Below are 22,988 nucleotides of genomic sequence, written 5' to 3' on the forward strand. Positions count from 1 at the left end.
AGACATAAGGGATACTGGAACTAATTTCACACTGCTTAGGAATCAATAGATGTTAATGAAAGATAAATTATATACAATTAATAGCTTTAGAAGGTTTATTTACTAAATCTACTTCACCTTTATATAAATACTGCTAGGCAGTCCTGAACTATGTGACCAGATCCAGTTGTGTCTGGTCTGACTTACATCCTGAATGGCAATTAAAGGACATTAAAAATACCCTGGGATTACTTGAGGTAGGACGCCTGCCTTATCCACGCACTTTCCAACAGACCCATGTGAGGAGAACCCTCCACCACAGGACACAGCCTGGCAAGAGCAACTCTGGTAATGGTTACTTGACTGGAAATTGCAATGCAGTTAAAATCTGGTCTGCAGATTTGGAGATGAGGGAATCGCAAACTGCAAGAGAGTAAATTCTTAGAAATAAACTAGGTTCTTGTTAGCAATAATCATTATTACTAACAATAATTGATAGCAATAATACAAACACTGAGTGAAGTGATCACTTTGCCTTCTCTAGCCCACTCTTCTACTATTTTCTGAGGAGACAAATTATTAAAGCTGCCTCAAACATGTTATCTTGGGCAGTGAGTCAGCAGTCTTCTCTAAACATGCTAAGAACTCATTAACACCTTATATAGGGACTCTTGTCCCTGACAACTGTTGTAAGGGAGTCTCAGGCACGCCAAAGAATGTAAAAAGAGGTTTTTATGGGCACCTCTTCTTTGGGACTAATTTCAAAGAAATCCTTGGAATTTATTTACCAAACATTTCTGAACCACTTTGTGCAAACTGGAGAAAATCCCAGGCAAAATGTGTTCTCCAGAGACAGAAAGGATACTTAATGGATCAGGGTGATAAGTAAAATTATGGTTAAGTGTAAGTGGATATCATAATTAACCCATTTCTGGGTGTACTGGTACTGATGAATCTTATGTCATTTCTGAGGAAACGGATTTGTCCATTAAATCAAGTTAAAGAAAATTTTAATTACTTGAGCTACTAACGCTTTAAATACCACAAATCAGACCAAGCAGAAGCTCACTTTAATATTTTTCAAGATAGAATAATCCAAGTCTCTGAGACAGAAGTCAATGTCACAAAGTACTTTTAAATTTTATAATAAATAATAGAATTGATCATTTTAGAAGAACTAAAAAGCATCATAGTAGTACAATTCTTTAAAGGGAAGAACCCATGAAAATGAATTATCTTAATCATGTTAAATCAACTTATTCAAAACATTTAAAAAAATAAAATGTTACTGACATAAGACTAAAATCTAAGAATAAACACTGCACACAATACTACTGTGTAATCAAACAGCTTGTGAGAGCATCAAAGACCTACTGTGATAGCCCTTTCCCCTCCACACATTCTAAACTATGGAAAATTCAGCTATATGAAATTTGAGAAAAGAATCTACTTTTGGACAGAAATAGCAATGTTTCAGCCTGAAGCCAAGTAAAATTGCCAAGTTATAAACCTCTCTAAGAAAATGTTTTAATGGAAATGCCAATAGACCTTTAACCATAATGGTGTTAGGTGCCAAAATATAAATAATTTTTGTTTTTGTGCTCCCTTTACCATAAATTAGGTACAGGTCAAGTGGAAAAACAGTAGGTATCCAGTTCAGTGAGCAGTAAAGGCCAAGACTTGCACACTGGATTTTAAAAACAATAATGGAGTCTATATGAGACTTTCATTGAAGAATTTAGCAAGCAAGTCTAGCTCTCTAAGAGAAAGTCCTTAATAGGTTTCGTGCTTACTATTCCATATTCTAAGAATATCTCAAACAAATTACTAAAACTTAACCCAGCCAAGTAAGTAGAGTATTAAATCTGGTTTCCTGGTAGGGAACTGTTATACAAACACATACACCCAAGTTCAATTATTTAATTTTGACATTAATCCCTAACCGGAGCAATATTTTAGCAAATCTATGAGGCTTGCCAGCACAGAAAGCCTTGGGCTAATAACTACAAGGGCCACTTCAGAGTCTCTTCAACTCAAGGTTTCTATGCAAACCTACAGACGTACTAGGCAATCAGTGAGCTTATTCTTCAATTATTCAAGCACAGTTAAGTGCTGTAGTTATGCCCTTGGAGCAGACTGAACAGTATTTAGTCATTAGTCGCAAACAATAGTTTTTAATTTGCTTTATGTCTAGCATTCATTATACAAGAGAGCTAATCAAATTGGAACTAACACTGTGGTAGCAGACCCATTCCATACTAAAAAAAATGTATGCGTCCAAATTGGTGTGACTAAACAACATTTCACATTAAAGGATTACAACTTTCATAAAGATGTGATTTACACAAGACAGATAAACAGATTAGGGCATCATACTTATGAGGCCAGTGTCATGGGCTACTGGAGAGCCTGGTTAGCTTTAGTTTGATAACCACAAACAGTTAAACAAAGGCACGGTATTAGACATATGGGGGAGTCAGTGTAAAGATCATTCAGTTTAACTAACTCCGAGTGAAACTATCTGCTAAATCCTAGGGATACAAAGATAAATGTTCCACAAACATACCAAGCTTGTTCATGCCTCAGAGCCCTCACAGAGCACCTCCCTCTACTGAGAACACTCTTTCCCTTGACCTGCACATTCAGATCTCTGCTTAAATGTCATCTCCCCGGAGAAGGCATCCTGTCCACTCTATGTAAAAGGGCCCTCCCCTTAGTCTCTGTCTCCTTAACTGTTTACTCTGTGTTTTTTTTCCTTCATAGTACTTATCATTGAAATTATTCTTGTTTACTTGTTTATTCTCTCTATTCCTACCAAATCATAAGCTCCACGAGGCAAAAGATGTTGACTATCTTTAAAGCTCTAACTCTAGTACCTAGAACATACCTAGTATATAAGTACTCAATAAATGTTTATTATATGAAATCAGCAATCAAGGTGCTGTCAGCATAATAGGATTAGAATGTATAATCAGAAAACAGTATATAATCTTATAAGAATTATATAAACACAATAATTTAAGTATAAGACATTTCATTAAAGAAAAAATGAAGACCTTCATTTTTAGAGTTACTTTTAAAGTTCCAGGCTCTCCCTAATACCCAAGTAAACTTCTTTTAACTTATTAACAGAAGTACAGCAGAAAATGAAACTAAAGGTGGTAGGAGAATTATAGGAACTAACCAATTTCCTTTCTTCCTTGCTTAAAGAATATTTACTAAAGAACCATCAAATCTAATTCCAAATTCCACTGGTTCCCCCTAGGATATAATCAGGAATCATCTATAAGATTTCTAGTTGATCTTCAACATAAATTTTCCATTTCTAGAACTAAAAATCCTCTCTAGCCCTAGCATCAGCTGTATAAATCAGATCTGGTGTTACTCTCTCTCTTTAAATATCCACAGAGGTGAATATAAGATAAAAGTCAAATTAAGTATTAATAGAGTAGAAGAAACACACAAGGTAACAGTAAGGCCCTATTTCTTAAACTGAGAGGAGAGTACACATGGGCCTGATGTATACTTATACTTGGTACCCTCATAATTTTATAAATATTTTGTATATAAATTCAATATTTAACAACAATTGAAAAAAAAAGTGTTACTCCCTGCACTCAAAAAGCTTAAATTCTACAGGAGGAAGTGAATCAATGCCTATAAATATAATGTAATGTGGGCTTTGATAAAAGCATGTACAGTTTGACAGCTTCAAAAGGAAGCACCAAATCAGTTGAGGCATGCCAAAGTACTTTATAAAGTAATATCTATGCTACAAAGTGTTAACTGTACAAGTATAAAAGTTACTCACATTGGTTTCAGGATGATAATTTTAGCAGTTTAAGCATCACTTGCTTTTGATTTTTTAAAAAAGTCACATGGAACTTAAATAAAATTATATTATTTGTAGTAAGGATGATGTATAAAAAGCTGCAATAATGAAACCTGAGGAAAACCTTCAATATATCACTCCATGGGCTAGTGAAATGATGCAGTAAAGATTCTTTTCATTGCATTCCCCAGAATAAAAGTTAGTAGAAAGCAGAGGAAGGGGCTGGACTAAAGAAATGAATCACTATCTCAAAAATCTATACAACTTCAAATTCATCTAGGTTAAAAAAAAAAGCTTCTCCTTAAAATGCTAACCACAGAATAAGGAGTATAAAATGTTCCTATTTTAATTTTTAGAATACTACTGTATTTGTAGGTAATAGCTCTATATAAATACACAAAAATGCATTTTTTTAAGTCTAAGATAAGGAACAAACGAGGGGTGAGGGAAAAGGGACAAACATGGGGGAAATTTTTTAAGGTTTTATTCAAATTACCTCAAATAATCCATGTTTAAGACTGACAAATATAGAACCTCTATAAAATTGTGGTCCCATCTTGGGTATCTAACTTGGGTATCTATGCTTTTTCCAGGTCCCTTTTCCTTAATTTTATTTAGGTAAAATATAATGATTTTTAAACCAGCCAACTGTAACTTACAGAAAGTTTCCTCTATTTTATTTTAACTGAGAAAGTGGAGACATTTTTAATCCATCATATTAAAAATATAAAGATAAAAACTATGAGAAGACAAACATAAGCTTCCATTGTATACTGGCTAATCTCATAATGATTGTGTCAACCAATAAATTATTACAAACCACCTCTACACAAAGCTTCCAGTCTATAATATAGCACAGATTCAAGTGTATTCACTATTACAAATTAACATTTTAGCATTCTAAAACTACAAAAGTAGGTTTAAAAACAGCTTGATAAGAACAAGGAGTAATTTCAAAGTTTTATCCCAAAGAAGACCATATTATTTTTAAAACTTAAAATAACACTTAAAAAATCAAGTTGGTATTCTTCATTATCAAATGATAATTTCAGGCTATACTCCTGAAGCAAAAGAAGATCAACCAACAGCAAGATCATATGTACCATGTATCAATTTTTTAATTAAATCACAGAACCACTCAAAGAAGAAAGAATTGTTCAGTTTATTAAATCCATTCTACAAAAAAAATACCAACACCAAGCTTAAAACTGCTTATTAGTATTTTATGATCAAAGATCCATACCACATTATAAATCTTAACACCCCAAATTCTACTTAACCAAGTCAATATAACAATTATAGGGGCTAAAAATTATTTATACCTGCACCTATACTCAAAAGTGGTTTGGGATATAAGATACCTTTACAAGACCATTAGGTTCTTTATGAAAAAAAGAAACTGATTTAAATTATTATACATGTGTGTATATATATATATATATATGTTGTTGTTGTTGTTGTTGTTGTTGCGGTACGCGGGCCTCTCACTGCTGTGGCCTCTCCCGTTGCGGAGCACAGGCTCCGGACGCGCAGGCTCAGCGGCCATGGCTCACGGGCCCAGCCGCTCCGCGGCATGTGGGATCTTCCCGGACCAGGGCACGAACCCGTGTCCCCTGCATCGTCAGGCGGACTCTCAACCACTGCACCACCAGGGAAGCCCTATTTTACTATTTTTTAATCCCAAAGCCAACAATCGAGTTTAACATAATAGGAATAAAATTGCTACTCCATTGCCTACTGCTATATTGCTATAATTACATATGTATATACGTGTATATGTATGCAAATACATGTGTGTATGTGCATATATATTATATTCGATTACGCAGTAATGTTGGAAAATTTGGAAATTATGGAGAGTCATAATACCCATAATCCTGCCATTCCAAAATACCCAGATACCTGCTACTAGTATTTTATATACTATTAAGCTTTCAGAATTTTATTAGTGGGTCTCCTCATCCTCTGATTGAGATGATGATGATTTCTAAGTATGTCAATGTGGTGAAATTTATTTATTTATAGACCTTCTAATATTAAGCCATCTGTACATACATGAGATAAACCAAACTTGGTTGTAGTGTTTGATCTCTTTCCTATGTGGTTGGATTTAGTTTGTTAATATACTCTATAAAGTTTTTACTTCTATATTCATGACTGATGTAGACCTACAGTTTTTCTCTCTCATAATGTTTCCATCTGGTTTAATTATCAGAGTTATACACATCTTACAGAATGAGTTGGGGAAGCATTTCCTCTTTTTGTATTGTCTGGAAAAGTCTGTATAAAATTGAGATGGGGTTCGAGCCCTGGTCCGGGGAGATCCCACATGCCGCGGAGCAACTAAGCCCATGCGCCACATCTACTGAGCCTGCGCTCTAGAGCCCGTGAGCCACAACTACTGATCCTGCATGCCACAACTACTGAAGCCCACGTGCCTAGAGCCAGTGCTCCGCAACAAGAGAAGCCACTGCAATGAGAAGTCCACGCACTGCAACGAAGAGTAGCCCGCCACAACTAGAGAAAGCCCGCGCGCAGCAACGAAGACCTCACACAGCCAAAAATAAATAAATTAAATTAATTAATTAAAAAAAAATTTGAGACGATCTGGTCCTTGAAATTCTGGTAATACTCACCTGTAAAATCACCTGGATCTAATGTTTCCCTTATGAAATTATTTTTTCTTTTTTTGCCACTTCTTCAGTTTCTTTAATAGCTACAAGATTATTCAGGCTAATTATTTCTTGAATCTGTTCTGAAAAGTTAAAATTTTCTAGGAATCGATCTATTCCTACCCACAGTAATTTGAACCAAAAATTCATAGCTCTTCAAAGTTGTAACATCCTATTATCTGAATTTAGAAAAAAGCATTGTGTATTGAGAGTACTAAATAACATAAGTCAGTTTTGCTTTGTTTTTATTTTTAATGAGGAAATTGAGAATCTGCAATAGCTCTAAAAATAACTAGATATATCTTGGGTAGCACAAAATCATAACTGTTACTTATGACAAACAGAATAGATGTGCATATATTTTAGCTACCACTTACCACCAGAAACAGGGGCATCCATGAAAACTGCTCCCATTTTCTCAACTTCTTTGGCCAATTCTTTCGAAACCATAGGATCAATAGTACTGGAATCTATTAATAGTGAGCCTTTCTTCACTTTTCTAAGTAAATGAACAGAAATACTGTTTTAAAAAACTATAGTTTTATAATTTAAAAAATATAGTTTACAACTCTGAATAAGCATTTCATGCAACTACCTATATCAGAATCTGCTAAAATTCACCAGATATCAAGGAGGTCTTTGGTTTAATATTAAAAACATTATTGGAACTGGTTCAAAATCTCAAATTCATTTTCAGATCAATTATAGTTCAAAGTAAACTTGAACTATTTCAAAGAAACCAAAATAATCTAATAATCTATATGGTATAAATTCTGGTTTCAGGTGAAATACACACTAACCATAATAATATAGGTAAGCTAAGATGTAAGCAATTTAAAACACCTATTAACTTTAAAAGGGCTACTTAGTAGGATTTAAATTTTTGTTTGTAAAGTAGCTGGGTCTCTTTAAAAAGTAATTTATTTGTCTTTAACAAGCCATATTGCAAATTTCACATATCCATTTCTTTTCCACTAGGTAGAATAAACATAAGCAGTTAAAATTTAGCCATTTGCTTTAGGATGGCATATTCTTTAATAACTGCAACTTTGTAAAGACAAAATAAAACATCAAACAGGCAGAAAGGAAAATACAGGAATGGACCTATAAAATCTCACAGAGACTTTTTGTTCTTTACAGTAAATTTATATACAAACATTGGTAAAAGGGGGAAGCAGTCTTCTCATATATCATATTTTACATCAATATTTAAATGGCATTCTTAAAGTAAAACAGTTCTATATATACCTATATAGTTCCCTTACAGTCTATAATCTACGCCTATCTTCACTGGCTTGGAAACCGACCTAAATTACAATTTATTTAAAGGGCTATGGCTAACCTTGAATTCAAACGTTCCAAAATTCTTACTACAGATAAACTAACCCAGAGGACATTTAATCATAACCATGATTGGAAAGTTAGAACTGAATAAATAAAAATATTGAAGGGGAAATAGAAAATCATTGCTAAAAACTATAAAAAAGAAATTTTTTTCTACAGAAAAAAAATAGCACGCAAAATGCTTTAAACAACAATTTTAGACATATGAATTGATCTGGTCCAAATGCAATGGCTGGGTATGTTCCATAGAAAAGAAATAGCACACTCTGTTATAGATCACCTCAGTATGTGGAATTCCACTTTACATACCCTAAAAATATAAGAATTAAGTTTACCAGTCTTCTGTGATATTAATATTTTTAAGATCTTAAAGCTTTAAGCAAATGGGAAATGGTCCCAAAAATTATGCATGCACAGGGTGTGGGGAAATGATCCTGACCCAGAAGAAAATAAAGAACTACCCATGAGAAGCAAATTACAGTTCAATGTAAAGCCACAATCTTTCAAAGCACTCCCTAGACAAAATTGCCCTGGTTGCTGGCCACCATATTCCTAGTAAAGGATATTAATAAACATAGGATTTTGTCTCCACAAAGTTTTTAGTAACTTTTTCTTCAGACGTAAAACAGGGCCATAATTGGAAAAGGCTAGGTAATGTGACAGCTAGGTCACCTCAGGACCACTCACACACTGTGGGCCTGAGGGCTCCATCCAAAATGAGAGTCTTTCAACTTTCCCTGAAATCTAAACATTTATCTTATCAGTTTTCTGCCTAATATTCAAGTGTCTGTTGCTTCTAAGTTTGCTAGTTTTCCAAAGCAATTCAATTTCCCAAAACCTCAAATTTCATGTATTACAGCTTCATGAAATTAAACCCTTTCCTTGAGCCCTTCATGTGTCTACAAAGCCTACCAGTTTGCTCTAGCTCTCTGCTGAACTTCAACAACAAAACAAGTTAGGAACTGGAATCAGTAAGACCAGAAAACTAAACTCAACCGCTGTCATCCTAATATAACCACAAGGGTTTGGCAATAGGTAGCAATTAACCAAAAGGTTCTCAAAGCCAGGGAAGCTAGTTACTGAGTAGGAAACTCTGACCTAAATTATATATTATTTAAAGAGCTACTGCTAATCTTTAATTCCACCTTCTCAAAGTTCTTACTACAGATGTACTAACCCAAAGGACATACAATAACTTTTTATTTTATAATAAATTTTTAATAATGGTGTTCTTTCCAATGCTTCATTTTATTTTTCATAGAAATCTTTTCCTGAATTTCTATAAACCGTAAGAAAATTATGCTTGTAACATTTGTACAGTTTAAAATGCAAGCTTTAAAAATCTCTTAAACAGGTTACCAATGTACGTTTAACGCAAGATTAAAAGGAAGAAACAGAAAGCAAAAAAAATTTATTCCCAAAAGTCACATACTTGACTTCAGTGAAAAAATAAACCCTTTAACAATGAGAGAAACCACACCATTCACTTTTAAGACATAAGAAAACAGTAAAAGAAAGTTTAACAAACATAATTGTTATTTCACAATAGTTCTAACAAATGTGAAATTCATAAACTATCATAACAAGAACATATCTACAGTTGAGAAATACATACTTTAGAATTCCATTTGCTCCAGAATAAGCTTCTATTGCATTGATGCTGGTGGGCAACATTGTAATAATTCTGTCAGCTTTTTCAGCTACATCTGCTGGGGAAGACACTACCTTTAAAAAAAAAAATTGCAACGGCACATTATTTAAATTAAATGCAAGCGGCTTCTACAGTACAAGTAGGATCCACTTTTTATGCATGCCCATAATAGTGACAGTGAATAAAAACTAATCCTTGTTTTCAAAAGACAAAAACAAAAAAAGGGCAAAAAAAACCCTTACTGCCTAAAATAGAGTCCATTCCTTCACACATACAGATGCAATTTCTATGGAATCACATCCATTGTTTACTTTAAAAAGTGCAAAGTGAGTTGAGGGGGAAAAGGGCAAAACCCAACAGTCCTGGGAACAGACACACTTCTCATGGATTCCTCTAAGTTGGATTCTTAAACAGCATACTTTTTGGTAGATGCTCTAAGAAAAACATTCTAGTATATCAGACTTGGTAGCTGAACTACAGGATACGCCAATTATTTCATGGGCAGCAAAATCCACAAGTAAATTCTCAAGCCCCCATTAGCACTATCTTCCAGCCTCTATTTTCAAGAAAAAAAAAAATTTAAGCCTGTTTTATAAAAAGTCAGGACAAGGACATAAGCATGTACTGCACTGAATGTACCATCGTGAAGCCCGAGAGCATGAGCTGTCAGGTCTCCTGTGGAAACCATATATACAACAACGACATACGAACAGGCATCAAGGTTCGCTCTCTCTCTCAGAAGTCAGAATTCTGCCTTCTGCTTTAATGATGACCGTGAACATACTGTACAGGAAAGCTGCTCTGCCCATCCTCTGTACATATGTTTACAAGTATGGGTGTACATACGCTCACTCACATTTCCACCACCCCCTGCTCTCTCGAATATATACACCATGATACCCCTGGCCAGCTGATCAGCAACCAAAGAGGCCGGAAGAGACCAGGAGATCACTTCTTGACTGAAACTCTCCATTAACAGAAAGAATCTATCACCCCAATTATCACGAAAGCTCCTTTCCAAAGCCTTTTCTCTCTTTAAAGAAAAGACAAAGAACTATCAGAAGGATAATCAAAAATTTCTCCATAGGAATATTTACATATGCATTAGAAACTGACGTCTTTTCTACTAGGAAATGTGAACTGGCACATAAGCATCTTAGGAATGGGAATGCCTCTGCTTTTCATGTGGTGGAAGTAAATGAAACATTTTCGTTCTGTCTTTGATGTACAGCTGATGAAAGAATGAGAAACCAAACACAGTGTGCAATCTAAATATTATGAGCTAGAAGCAATTACATTTCATTCTTCCATAAGAGACTATCAGCTTCTAAATCAAATTCTACAGAAATGCAGTTTTAACATAATTTCATAAGTTGTATTCTAAAATTTCAGATAATCAAGTATCCTGGCACTTTGTGTACTAAATGATAATATTAAACACCTCAGAGTCTAAAGCCAAAAACAAACAAAAAAAAAGACAGTCTCTCTCATCTAAAGGCGATACAGCATTTTAGAGTCTACAAAGTGGCATATTCAACAATATGTATATTTTGATATATAGTGGGGATTGGCCACAAATAATTATGGAAAAAAATTTTTTTCCATCAAATTACAAAGTAATACTTAAGTTAGGTGAAAACCTTTCCTACACTCAAACAGATACTGAGATTTGAAAAGAGGCAACTATTTCCTGGCAAACAATTCAAGTTTCCTCAAGAAAAAAAACAGCTCAGTAAGATGAGAAGAAAAGGAAAAGCTATAGGAGTCATAATTCTCTACTCTTGGACTGTGTCAAGAATATGGGTTACACAGAGAGCCCCATCTGTTCATCCTATTTAAATGAAGTAATAAAGGCATGCATAATGGTGGCATACCTTTCAGTTGCCTTTCCTTCTATCTCAGCTCCATCTCTCTTGATCTTTCAGGGACTGTAGTAAGCCAGCCCTGAGGTCTAAGAGTCAACTTCAGACTTTCTCTTAGGAATTGAGAGTCTCTTCCACTGAAGGAAATTCAATTCCATCTAGATAACTCCTTGAGACATGCCCTCAGGGGCACCAACAATTAGCTCACAGATCTAGGAATACTTCACACCTCCAAGCTTCTTGTGCTCATGAATTGGCAGTGCCAATTCATGCAACTGCCAAGTGCATGGGGTGGCCAATCAGCCCCCTGCATCCCTAGCATCTGCTTCTTGGGATGCCTGGGTTGCCAGAGTACTGCTAACCCCTCAAATATATAGGAAAGTAGTGTCAAAGCTCACAGGTCCGGAAAAAAACACACAATGACAGCGATAGCTGGAATGTCACCACTGTACTGGCCACAACTGCTCCATATGTAACAACTATATACATTTGGTACGTTATAATAACCGTCTCTAATTTGCACTACAGAAGGCATGTTTATTAGACAGACAGACACGTGTGTCCAGTTATTCAAATCATCTTGCCTTCCAAGTGATGACTTCAAGACTTTGAAATAACTCACTAGCAAAATTTGGCCATGACTCAAAAGCTGGCAGGAACAAAACAAACCTTATTGCCAGTCTGACACTCACCACAAAAGCCTTTAGGAGCCAATCTAATTAGAGTCCCTTCAGTTACATTTGCTAATTGAATGGATAAGCAAAGACAGCATGGATGAGGGAAAGGAACACTAATTTGGGAAGCCAGAGACTGGGTTTAGTTATAGCTTAGCCACTAAATCATCTGTGCTTTTGTGCAAATCACTTAACCTCTCTGGCTTCAGTTTACGAGTCTACAAAATAAGAATAGTGATTTGGATTATCTTTAATCGTTTCTATCTCCAAAGTAGAAAGGAAACTTAGGCAAGGGAAGTTTTCACATTTAGTAACCTTAAATTCTAGGAAGGTACGGACTCTGTGAAAAAGGGCTGATGGTATAGGAAGCATCTGCAATGACTCAGTACAAATGTAAAGCATTAGCAGGACTCTTTGACACCTCCACGTGTGTGGACGGTCGCTGATCTGGCTGACTCTGGAACATGGCTCTGCTCCGACTGTCATGGCCATCCCAGAAGAATCTCTTGATAATTCCAACTGCCTCGTTCTTACACCACTGTGAATTAAGGTGACCCTACTTTTCCATTATTTTAATTTTGATGACAGGAGATTGGTTCCCTTCACAATATCTACAGTCTTTAAGAATTTCTGCAACTAGATTCATCTGTATGCTAGTAAGCACCAATGGCAGGTGTACAATATAAAGATTAGACAACTGGACAGATTAAAGACAAAATCTGCTTTGCTGGGTGGGTGACGGGAGGAATGATGGGGGCATCAGGGCCCAGAGTAATCTGAAGTAACTGCACTTCCTTTTTACATATCCAATGGGAGGAGACAACAGTTAACCTAGTTGTTTTACATAAAGAGAAAAATCTCGCTGTCTCTGTTAGACAAAACAGTCACATAAGCGAAGCTCAGCATTGCTTCCACATAAACCAAATGGGTAAGAGAAACTTGCAAAGAAACAAGATGAACATGACCTTGGTTAAACTTGCCACTCAGCGTATTTTAATCTTTCCAAGTAGAAAAGCATATTGTTGCTTCAAAATTGCACTACCCTTAAAACGCTGACCAGAACGGTTTTTGCCTACATCTTGAAACATGTGGTCAACAATGATGAAGCCCACTCAGCAAGAGACTTCTAAAGTTCTCATCTAACAAAACCTGAGTGGATGCCAGATTAGATCTCAATAGAATTACTTAACCAAACATGTTCAGCCTTATAACCCAGGAACAACAAGATGGTTCCCAAGTTTTTAGAGAGAAAACAAGAGAATCCAATTAAACCTAGTTCAACCAGAAAACTCAAACAGAAATGGTGCATAAGTCCCAAGACTTCTGGCACCAATCAGAGGCATCTCCAAGGAAATTCCCAGACAATGAAAATGAAAACAAAGCACAAGTCACATGCCCTTAATGCTACCGCTTGAAAAGAGAAATTGGTATCTTCTGTAAAATAAAAGGACACAGGGGACTCTGCAGAATATATTCTTAAGCAGGGATGCAGTCAAATCACTTTATCTCCTAATTTGGTTTTAATTTTTATCATCACTCCTCCTTCATTTAAAAATATGTCTACAATTCTATTCCCAACGACTCTGGACTCAGTGACTCAGCCAACACAGTGGTGTATTTATATGTGTGGTGTTGGGGAATGAAGATTTGGGAGAAATATGGTATAGATACTAAAGCAGCAACCATTAACAGTAATAACAGTAGTGATAGTAGTAACAGCACTTTCTATGCGCCAGGTTCCCTAGGGCTAAGAGTAAGGTACTATACTACTGCCAATTTATAAGACGAGAAAATTTAAGTACAAAGAAGTTAAATAATCTGTCTACAAGTCACACAGCCAGCACATGATAGAGCTGAGATCTGAGCTCAGGCAGCCAGGTTCCTTCTGCGTTTATGCTTTTAAACCACTACATTCACAATTTATTGATTCATGATTTCTAATACCCAAACGCCTGATAATTATCATGGGTTACATTCTTAGAACAGATGCTAGAAGTTGAAATGATGCATTGTATGTTAAACCCGAGTTTCCAACAGAAATAAAGATATAATAAAGGGATACGGAGAGAGGAAACCGTAAATTTTTTATGGGAATGACCACAAGTAACATATTAAACCAATTATAAGTGCCCTAATAGAACTGGTTAACATGTAAAGATATAAATAAGTTCATTAAATACAGTCAGGCACATGAAGCATTTTAACATGTCCAAGTTTTTATTTCCTTCATAACCCACGTAGTATTTTTTACTACTAGGTACAGCTGGAAGGAAAACCTCCAGGGTGGTAACACCCTAAAGCACTTCACCTGGAACTGCAGGTGGACCTTGCACCTTGAGGGGAGGGAGGAGCCGGCCCGTGGAAAGCAGAGCCAAGAAGCAGACAGAAACGGATCTAATTACATCTGTGCCCAAACTTCGGCTGTGCCTGGGTTCAGGCCACTCCCCAACTCTTCACTCACATGAAACAATAAATCCCCAGTTTTTGCTTTTAAAAAAACGAAAAAGCACTTCTTCATGGAGATGTCCAAAGATCTTTAGAACTAGTTGATTGCTTTTTGATCCAGATATGTCTAGTTTAGTACTTTCTCTCCCTGCAAATTTCCCACTGAAAGCACAGTTGACATTTGAAATCAACTAGCCATGTTTTCTGCAAACTTTGAGGGAAAAAATTTCTGTTTTCTTTGGCTGCCATTTCATCGACTTCACTTGAGATAGTAACATCAGGGAAAGAAAGGGACACCTGTCCTTTAAATGTAAGAGTCAACTCAAATATACTCTGAATTTTTGAACTCTTAATCCATTCACTGCACTATTGTGCACAATGGCAAGAAGTTTTCACCTATATTTTTCCATCTCATCCCAAGTCTTCTCTTTGTCTTTTAGTAGTAAAATGAAACTCACTTTTTCCTTTATCAAACATTTTAAAACAATATAGCTATGAATTAGTACTACTGACATTTTAACACATCAGAAGTCACACATCCAAATTAACATTACCTTTTAATGTAGGGGTCTTAGGAAATTACATTTGCTCAAATGACACTGCCGCTGTTCAAAACGGTTTTTAAGCTGCCGGCATAAAAATCATTTATCAACAAATGTTTTCATTTTATTATGACAGAATATTTCCCCTCAGGCCCAAAGCTTTTTTACCCTTTACCCTTCTCCTGTCATTTATCTCAATTTCACGTTCTCCTGCCCTCCACTGCTGTTGTAATCAATACTCAGAGGACCTCTTAGAGTCAAGACTCTTGAGAGGAAGCAGAGCGGTGAGGGAGATGGGACGTGGGAAAAGAGGGTTCTGCCTTCCAGGCTTTGCCGCCCCAGTGTGAACCGCCCACGCAACTTTCCCACCGTGTGCTGGGAGCGGGGCAGGGCTGGGAGCTGTGGGCAGAAGCTAAGAGAGTCTCACGCTTCACTAATCTGGGACGGGCAGCCACCCAGAACCCATCCTCCTTCCTTCCCCACACCCACTCATGTATCTCAAGGAAGAAGGAAAATCTAATGACCGAGTCTGTGTCCTAGAACCCTCTGATTTCTATCCAGGAATCCAAGAGATCTCGTCTCCAAGACTTTCATTTCAGGCTACAGCATTTCTGTTTGTAGGTGAGCGAAGATTAAGCACAATATTTATGTAGCTCTCTATCAGAAATGAAATGACTCTTAAGAGTTACTTATTATTTTTCCCCTCAAAACCTGCTTCAGCACATTACTGTCAAAATACAATTTTAATAAAAACTCCCTTCTATTATTTAGTCTTGCCACCTGAGACACATCTAATACATTGCCACATCCAACTCAACCTGTTTTATACTCCACAGCACTAGGTGGACTGCTAGACACATGGGAAGTACTCAACCTGTATCGGTCGACCTAAAGTAGAAATCTCTAGAAACCTGGAGAGAGAGGCTTCCATTTTTAAAGAAAATTGCTCCTTTGTCCCCATTCTTCACCTGGATAAATCCTGCTTATTCTTGTGCTATCTACCTAAATGTCTAGTCTTCAGACAACGTCCCTGACTGCCCTCACAGCCAACGTAATGCGGATTTTACTGAAAACTGAGGAGACTCTTCTTTCCACATCACAATTTGGAATCACATATTTGTGTGGTTTGATAATCTAACACCTCCTGTTGGTCCCCAAAGGCAAAGACTGTAACTGTTTTGTTCTGGGCTATATTCCCAGTACCTAGCACATAGAAAGTACTCAAGAAACATCAGTCAAATTAGTAAATTAATGAACGTCCTATCCCATTTTGCTAAGAGATTCTAAGGTAGCCTTAACCCATAGTGATCAAAGCAATAAAAAGTAACTTTTCTTCACAAAGAAGTGAGAGACTCTGACATTGTCATGTGAATAGAAAGCATTAGAAACGGAATAACAGCTCGGTAGAGCAGAGGTGAAACCAAGACTTATGGGAACTTAGAGCTAACACACACACTGTTTACTGTGCCATACACAATTTTAAGCTCGTTACATATATGAATTCATTTAATCCTCGTAACAACTCCCTGAGAAAGGTTATTATTATTATCCTTATTATTTCACACATGAGGAAACAGATATAGAGACACTAAATAACTTGCCTGAGATTGCAGATACTAAGTGGAAAGGGCAGGTTCTAAACCCATTTTGTAGATTCTAGCTGTACTGGTTTCCAGTGGCTGCCACAATGTTACCCCAAGCACGGTGGCTTAAAACAGAAATGTATTCTCACAGCTCTGGAGGCCACAAGTATGAAAGCAAGGTGTAGGCAGCACCACGCTGCCTCCAAAGGAAGATCCTCCTTTGCCTCTACTAGCTTCTGGCTGCCCCTGGTGTTCCTTGGCTTGCCACAGTATAACTCTGAAGTCTGCCTACGACTTCCCACGGCCTTCCCCTCGTGGCTCTCTGTAAGGACACTCATCACTGCCTTTAGGGCCCACCTGAAATCCAGGATGACCTCATCTCAAGATCTTAAACCTAATTACATCTGCCAAGACCCTGTTTCCAAATAAGGTCACTTTCACAAGTACTGGGGGTTAGAACTTGGACATTTATCTTTTTTTTAAATCGCTTTATTGAGATACAATTCACATAACATATAATTTGCCCACCTAAAGTATATAATTTGATGGTTTTTAGTGTATTCACAGATATGTGCAACCATCACAATTTTAGAACTTTTCATGACTTCAAGAAAAAAATCCCATGTCCATTAGCTATCTCTCCCCTCTGCCTGCCTCCCTCTTTCCCCTCCTCTCCCAGCCAGCACTAAACAGCCACTAATCTACTTTCTGTCTCTACAGATTTCTCTCTTCTGGACTTTCATGTGTCAGTGCTTCATCCCTTTTTATGGCTGAATAATATATCATTGTATGGATATACCACATTTTGCTTACCACTGATGGGGCGTTTAGGTTGTTTCTATCTTTTGGCTATAATGAATAATGCTGCCATTTATATACAAGTTTCTGTGTGGGTATGTGTTTTCATTTCTCTTTCATATATACCTAGGAGTAGAATTACAATCTCATCAGCAGTGTGTGACAGTTCAATTTCTCCAAACTTCTTGTTATCTGCCTTTGTAATTCTAGCCAACCCAGTGGGTGTGGAAATCTCATTGTGGTTTTGGTTGCATTTATCTGATGACTAATGATATTGGCATCTTTTCATGTGTTTATCAGTCATTTGTACCTTCTTTGGAGAAATGTCTATTCAGATCCTTTGTCCATTTAATTTAATTGAGTCACTTGTCTTTCTGTTTGAATTGTATGACTTCTTTATACATGCTAGATACAAGTCCTTATCAGATATATGATTTGCAAATATTTTATCCCATTCTGTGGGTTACCTTTTCACTTTCTTGCTGGTGTTCTTTGGAGCACAAAAGTTTTCAATTTTGATGAAGTCTTATTTTTAATTTTGTTGCTCATGACCTTGGGTGTCATATTTAAGAATCCTTTGCCAAATTCAAGGTCATGAAGATTTACCCCTATGTTTTCTTCTAAGAATTTTGTAGGACATCTTTTGGGGGGCCACTATTCAACCCACTGTATACCCACTCACTATACAATCCATCATAATAGAGAACTATTATTTAATTCCAACAAATTTCATTGGTGCAAAACAACATATTAAATAAGGGTGTGGTATATAATCATTACTGGCCTGACATTAACTGATCCAAAAGAAATCCAGGCACTTTATTTTCTAGTAGTCTAGTTTATAAATAGGTAACAGGTAGCTACATTTCAGAATCATCAAGGAAGACGCCACACATACACTTAAAAATGTCTCATACATAAATATCATTAATTAGTGACTACACATCATGTAATTAAAAGAGCTAAAGCTCCGAAGTCAAAGACAGACCTTTGTTCAGATCCTGGCTCTTGCCATTCACTCACTGTGCAACCTTGGGGATGTTATTTAACTTCTCCAAGCATCAGTTTCCTGAAAATACTTCTGTTACAAAGATAAAATTAGATAATATGTACAAAATATTTAGTAAAAGACCTGACACGTAGTAGGTACTCATTAAATATTAGTTTCTTTTCTCTCTCTTTTAAAATGTAAATGTCTCCTTCACTCAAGTGTAAGTCTTATTCTTAAGGTAGCCTTCCTTCACACCTACCTAAAATTAGCAACACTAAAAATATAAGAATTTTGTTGGGAAATGGAGGTACAAGGCTAACTTCAGAATATGAGGCAATTCAGGCAGAGCATCAGAAGCTCCGGAAATCTGGCAAGCAGCAGAAAAGAGATTCACAAAGGGATGATGACCATTTCAGTTCTCCATAGGCAAGTTGTTAAGTGTTACAGGAATAGAGGGAAGAGTAATGGCACTGGTCACAATTTGAAAGGCCCTAAGCTTCTGCTTTCCCAGTCCAGGGTAAATCAGTTTCCATTCAATTTCCACCTCTGTATTACTAGAAGGGGTAGAAAGAGGAAGAGAAATTCATGTGATCTTTCATAAACACACACACACATGAAAACTTTGGGAACATTATTCTCCAAAACGCCGGAAGAATATGCTGTTATTACTTTGATTAAATTCTGTATTTAATTGAAGATATTTCCTCTGTTTAGAGACCAAGTACCATTGTTACTCTTACAAATAAATATAGAAACCACTGTAAAGTGCCAACATCAAACAGATGTGTTATCCCAAAAAGTAATATCCATCTCCTCCAAAAAACAATCCAGCCCAGACTGAATATCAACTTGGAACTCCTTACCATCCTTGAAGATGGTAAAGCCACCTTTCCCAGAACAAAGAACTGATCAAACCTCTCCAACAAGTCTAAGTCCCTAAGCTACTTAAGGTCATCAGTAAACCTGCTGCACTGGTGGTACAGTGTCAATATTCAGAGACTATGTGGGCATAAGCAGCCACAACCCTACCCTGAAAAGTTCCAAGATGGTACTCACACATCCTCAAACAACACTGCTGCCACCCCCAGATGGCACACAAACCATGATGGAGAAGGAGATGGAGGATATCCAGATCTGCAAGTAGCCTCTAAGTTGCTTAAACCTGTTCTTTAGGTACACATTGCATTTTCTCAGTATTTATTTCAAGTCTATTACCTAGAAGTTGACTATTTATTTGTTCTCTAGACTTTTTCTATATTTCTCAGGAATTTTTTAGTATTCACCCAGTTCTGGGATTACATTCAGCCCTCAATTACCACTCTACAAGAAGAATTTCCTTCATATCTTGAAAAAAACTCTAAATTCAGTTACTAGTACCCGGTCTCGTGTGGGTGTGTGTGTACACATATTTTACATATCATATAATATTACATATAGAGAAATAAAATTAACAAGTTAACTTTACAAATCCATTGTGTATACTTCTAAGAAGATGTCACTTATTTGAATGTGGAATGTCAAAATCTAAAAAACATTTTTAAACATCAAAATCTAAAAACATCTTAAGAAAAGGTCTTACCTGTTCACCTGCATCTAGAAACTCTTTGCATGCATCAGGGAACACATCATATATAATGAGTGGATAGCCATGTTTCATGAGATTTTTTGCCATTGGATTCCCCATGTTGCCTACTCCAATGAATCCAACTGGAGTCTTAGAAGCCATTGACCTAGAACACACTGATTTCAATACATTAGTTTTAACAGGAGCAGATAACATGTTTTATTGTAAATATTCACTCAATATTAAGAAGTCAATTGTTATTTTGATATTTTCTATTTTAAAAAAAACCTTTGTAAAGATTAGTTTTAAACTAATGATCATTTAAAGATATCAACAATGTATAGGCAGACTAACTTCTGAGTATATAGTTCTCCAGGAAACAATCATAAAATTTTAAGCATTCTCTCTTCTGCTTTCTATCTCTATAACATCCCTTTACTATTTTTAACAATAAACTTAATGTTATCATTTATTAAATACCTATTATATACTTTACCTGTTAAGTGAAGTATCCTAGATTCTCTTATCTATATTACCTTCTCTAATAATGTGTATTAAAAACTGGAAGTATTCAATAAAACCTGTATCTTGGACAAGGTCCAAGAATGGGAAAACGTTTTACCTTCCCACTTCCACATTTATAGAAACCATCCCCTCCAATGGTATAAAAAACAATCTTAATAAAAATGTTAAACCCAGAAGAATGTATTTCAACCAAAAGTCACCAGTTTATAAATGGGGTCCTAGGAGAGAGCAGGGGGACACTTCCATGGGCTTTCCATGGCCAGGGTAACAGTCTCAGGACCCTGAGATAACAACTCCGTGCACTTTCAGAGAAGAGGCATCTCCATTTACAGAAAAAGAAAATCATTCTTAAAAAGCTGTATGCAGGGCTTCCCTGGTGGCACAGTGGTTAAGAATCCGCCTGCCAATGCAGGGGACATGGGCTCAAGCCCCAGTCCGGGAAGATCCCACATGCCTGCCTCAGAGCAACTAAGCCCATGAGCCACAACTACTGAGCCTGCGCTCTAGAGCCCGCAAGCCACAACTACTGAAGCCCGCATGCCTAGAGCCCGTGCTCCGCAACAAGAGAAGCCACCACAATGAGAAGCCCGCGCACCGCAACGAAGAGTAGCCCCCGCTTGCCGCAACTAGAGAAAGCCCACGCACAGCAACGCAGCCAAAAATAAATAAATAAATTCACACACACACACACACACACACACACACACACACACACAAAAGCTGTATGCAGGTTTTGTTTGATTTGATTTTCTTCCTTTTTACAAAAGGCTTTTTGAAATCACACTGGGGCATACAATTCAAGGTAATGCTTTTTGCAAGAGAGCAGACAGGCTTCGCATCACCATGAAAATAATATTAGACACGATTTCTCTATTTCTAGATTTAGAACTCCACTCAAGTATTTACTGCATGAAGTACTATGACACAAGCAAGATGTGGTCCTTGCCCTCCGAAAGTTCACGGTCTAGTGAGAGAACAAAGAGAAATAACTCCACTTGCCCATTTCCGTATCATTTCCCGGCTTTATTTTTCCTTTTTCTTTCAAGGACTCCAGTTTTAAAACCGTGTAGTGCACCAACTAATCACAGTCACCCTTTTTCAGATCCTCCCAACTAATGGATCCCTGCTCTTCCTTCAACTTAATCTCAGTGTAGTGAGATTTCCTAAAAGCAAATTATGTGAAGCTCTAATGCTTAAGAAATAGAGGTCTTCTTGGGTCAGAAGCACATATCATTCCTATGAACTCCATGACCGTCTCTAACATTTCTGTTAAAGATGGGTGTCATTCCTGTGCATCATCGCCTTACCAGCGCTGAGTTTAACATGCTGGGTATGATAGGAGTCCTGTGCCTAACTTTCTGGTTCACAAGGGGTTTAATGACAGAGAAATGACACCTCACTGAATTTTTATTTTGATATGAAGCAGAATGAGAAGTATACTTTGTAAGAGAACTCTAATACTAACAACTAGCATGCCTGACTACTGTGTTAAGCTTGAAAAGGTATAATTTAACTAAGAACATCAGAAACTAGGAATATTATTATTTAAATGCAGTTAATTTTAACAGGCAACTCACTCTAAGTCAAACACTTAACTATGGCAAGGTAGAACCATAATTCATTCACACATTCAACAAATATGAAGCAACTATCATATGTACCATGGCAGATGCCATCAAAGACACAAATGACATACAGTCCTTGCTTTCAACCAGCTTAAAACACAAGAGGACAACTATGTACACAGACACTAAAACATGAAAGTGAAGGATAAAGTATGAAAAATAATGCTGATACTAAAGAACTCATCTGGTTTGGGAACTTGAAAAAGCTAGCATTTGACCTCAGTATTCTAGGATGGGTAGGCTTTCAAATGGAATCAGAGTAGGAAAAAAGGGAGCTCCATACAGAAAAGGAATAAGTATGCACATGAGTATATGCAAGGAAATAGTAAAGCCAAGAAAAAATGAATAATAGTAAAAGTTAATATTTGTGGCAATTTTACTACATGCCAGACACTATACTCAGTACTTTATAAATAGCACTGTCATCCCAGCCCATCATTAAACCTATCTTCCAGCTCAGGTCCCTGACACTTGGTTAGTTTAAATAAAATGCCCAAGACTTTATAAGGTAGTAATGCCAAGATTCATATTCAGCCAATCTGACTCTAGGTTCTTCATTTTTAAGTGCCCTCCACTCTTCCTACAGGACGCACCAAGAAACAAAACAAGAAGATTAAGATTGAAAGAAAAAATGCAACCATAATGTGGAAGGCTGGGAAGTATGCTCTAAACAATTTGAGTGTATTTTGTAAGCAAGTGGCGGTACCACAGACTGAATGTTTGGTCCTCCCAAAATTTCTACATTGAAAAAATAATTCCCACTGTGAGGGTATTTGGAGGTGGGGCCTTTGGGCAGTGATTAGATCATGAGGGGAGAACCCTCACGAACGGGACTAATGCCTTTACAAAACAGGCCGCAGAGAGCTCCCTCATCCCCTTCCACCATGTGAGGACACAGGGA

The 22,988-nt window shown here is 36.8% G+C and overlaps 1 protein-coding gene across 1 annotated transcript in view; it reads right to left on the bottom strand.

Moving 5' to 3' along the window:
• Positions 1-22,988, bottom strand: part of HIBADH (3-hydroxyisobutyrate dehydrogenase) — a 105,449-nt gene that overhangs the window by 75,550 nt on the left and 6,911 nt on the right. Inside the window, exons 2-4 of the mRNA XM_081243745.1 lie at positions 19,953-20,113; positions 9,443-9,552; positions 6,861-6,982 (exon numbers count right to left, since the gene is read on the bottom strand). Of these exons, the coding sequence (XP_081099871.1) occupies positions 6,861-6,982; positions 9,443-9,552; positions 19,953-20,113 (393 nt within the window). The remainder of the gene's footprint in view (positions 1-6,860; positions 6,983-9,442; positions 9,553-19,952; positions 20,114-22,988) is intronic.

This window comes from Mesoplodon bidens (assembly GCF_964165515.1).
Source record: "Mesoplodon bidens genome assembly, chromosome: 9".
Classification (NCBI taxonomy): domain Eukaryota; kingdom Metazoa; phylum Chordata; class Mammalia; order Artiodactyla; family Ziphiidae; genus Mesoplodon; species Mesoplodon bidens.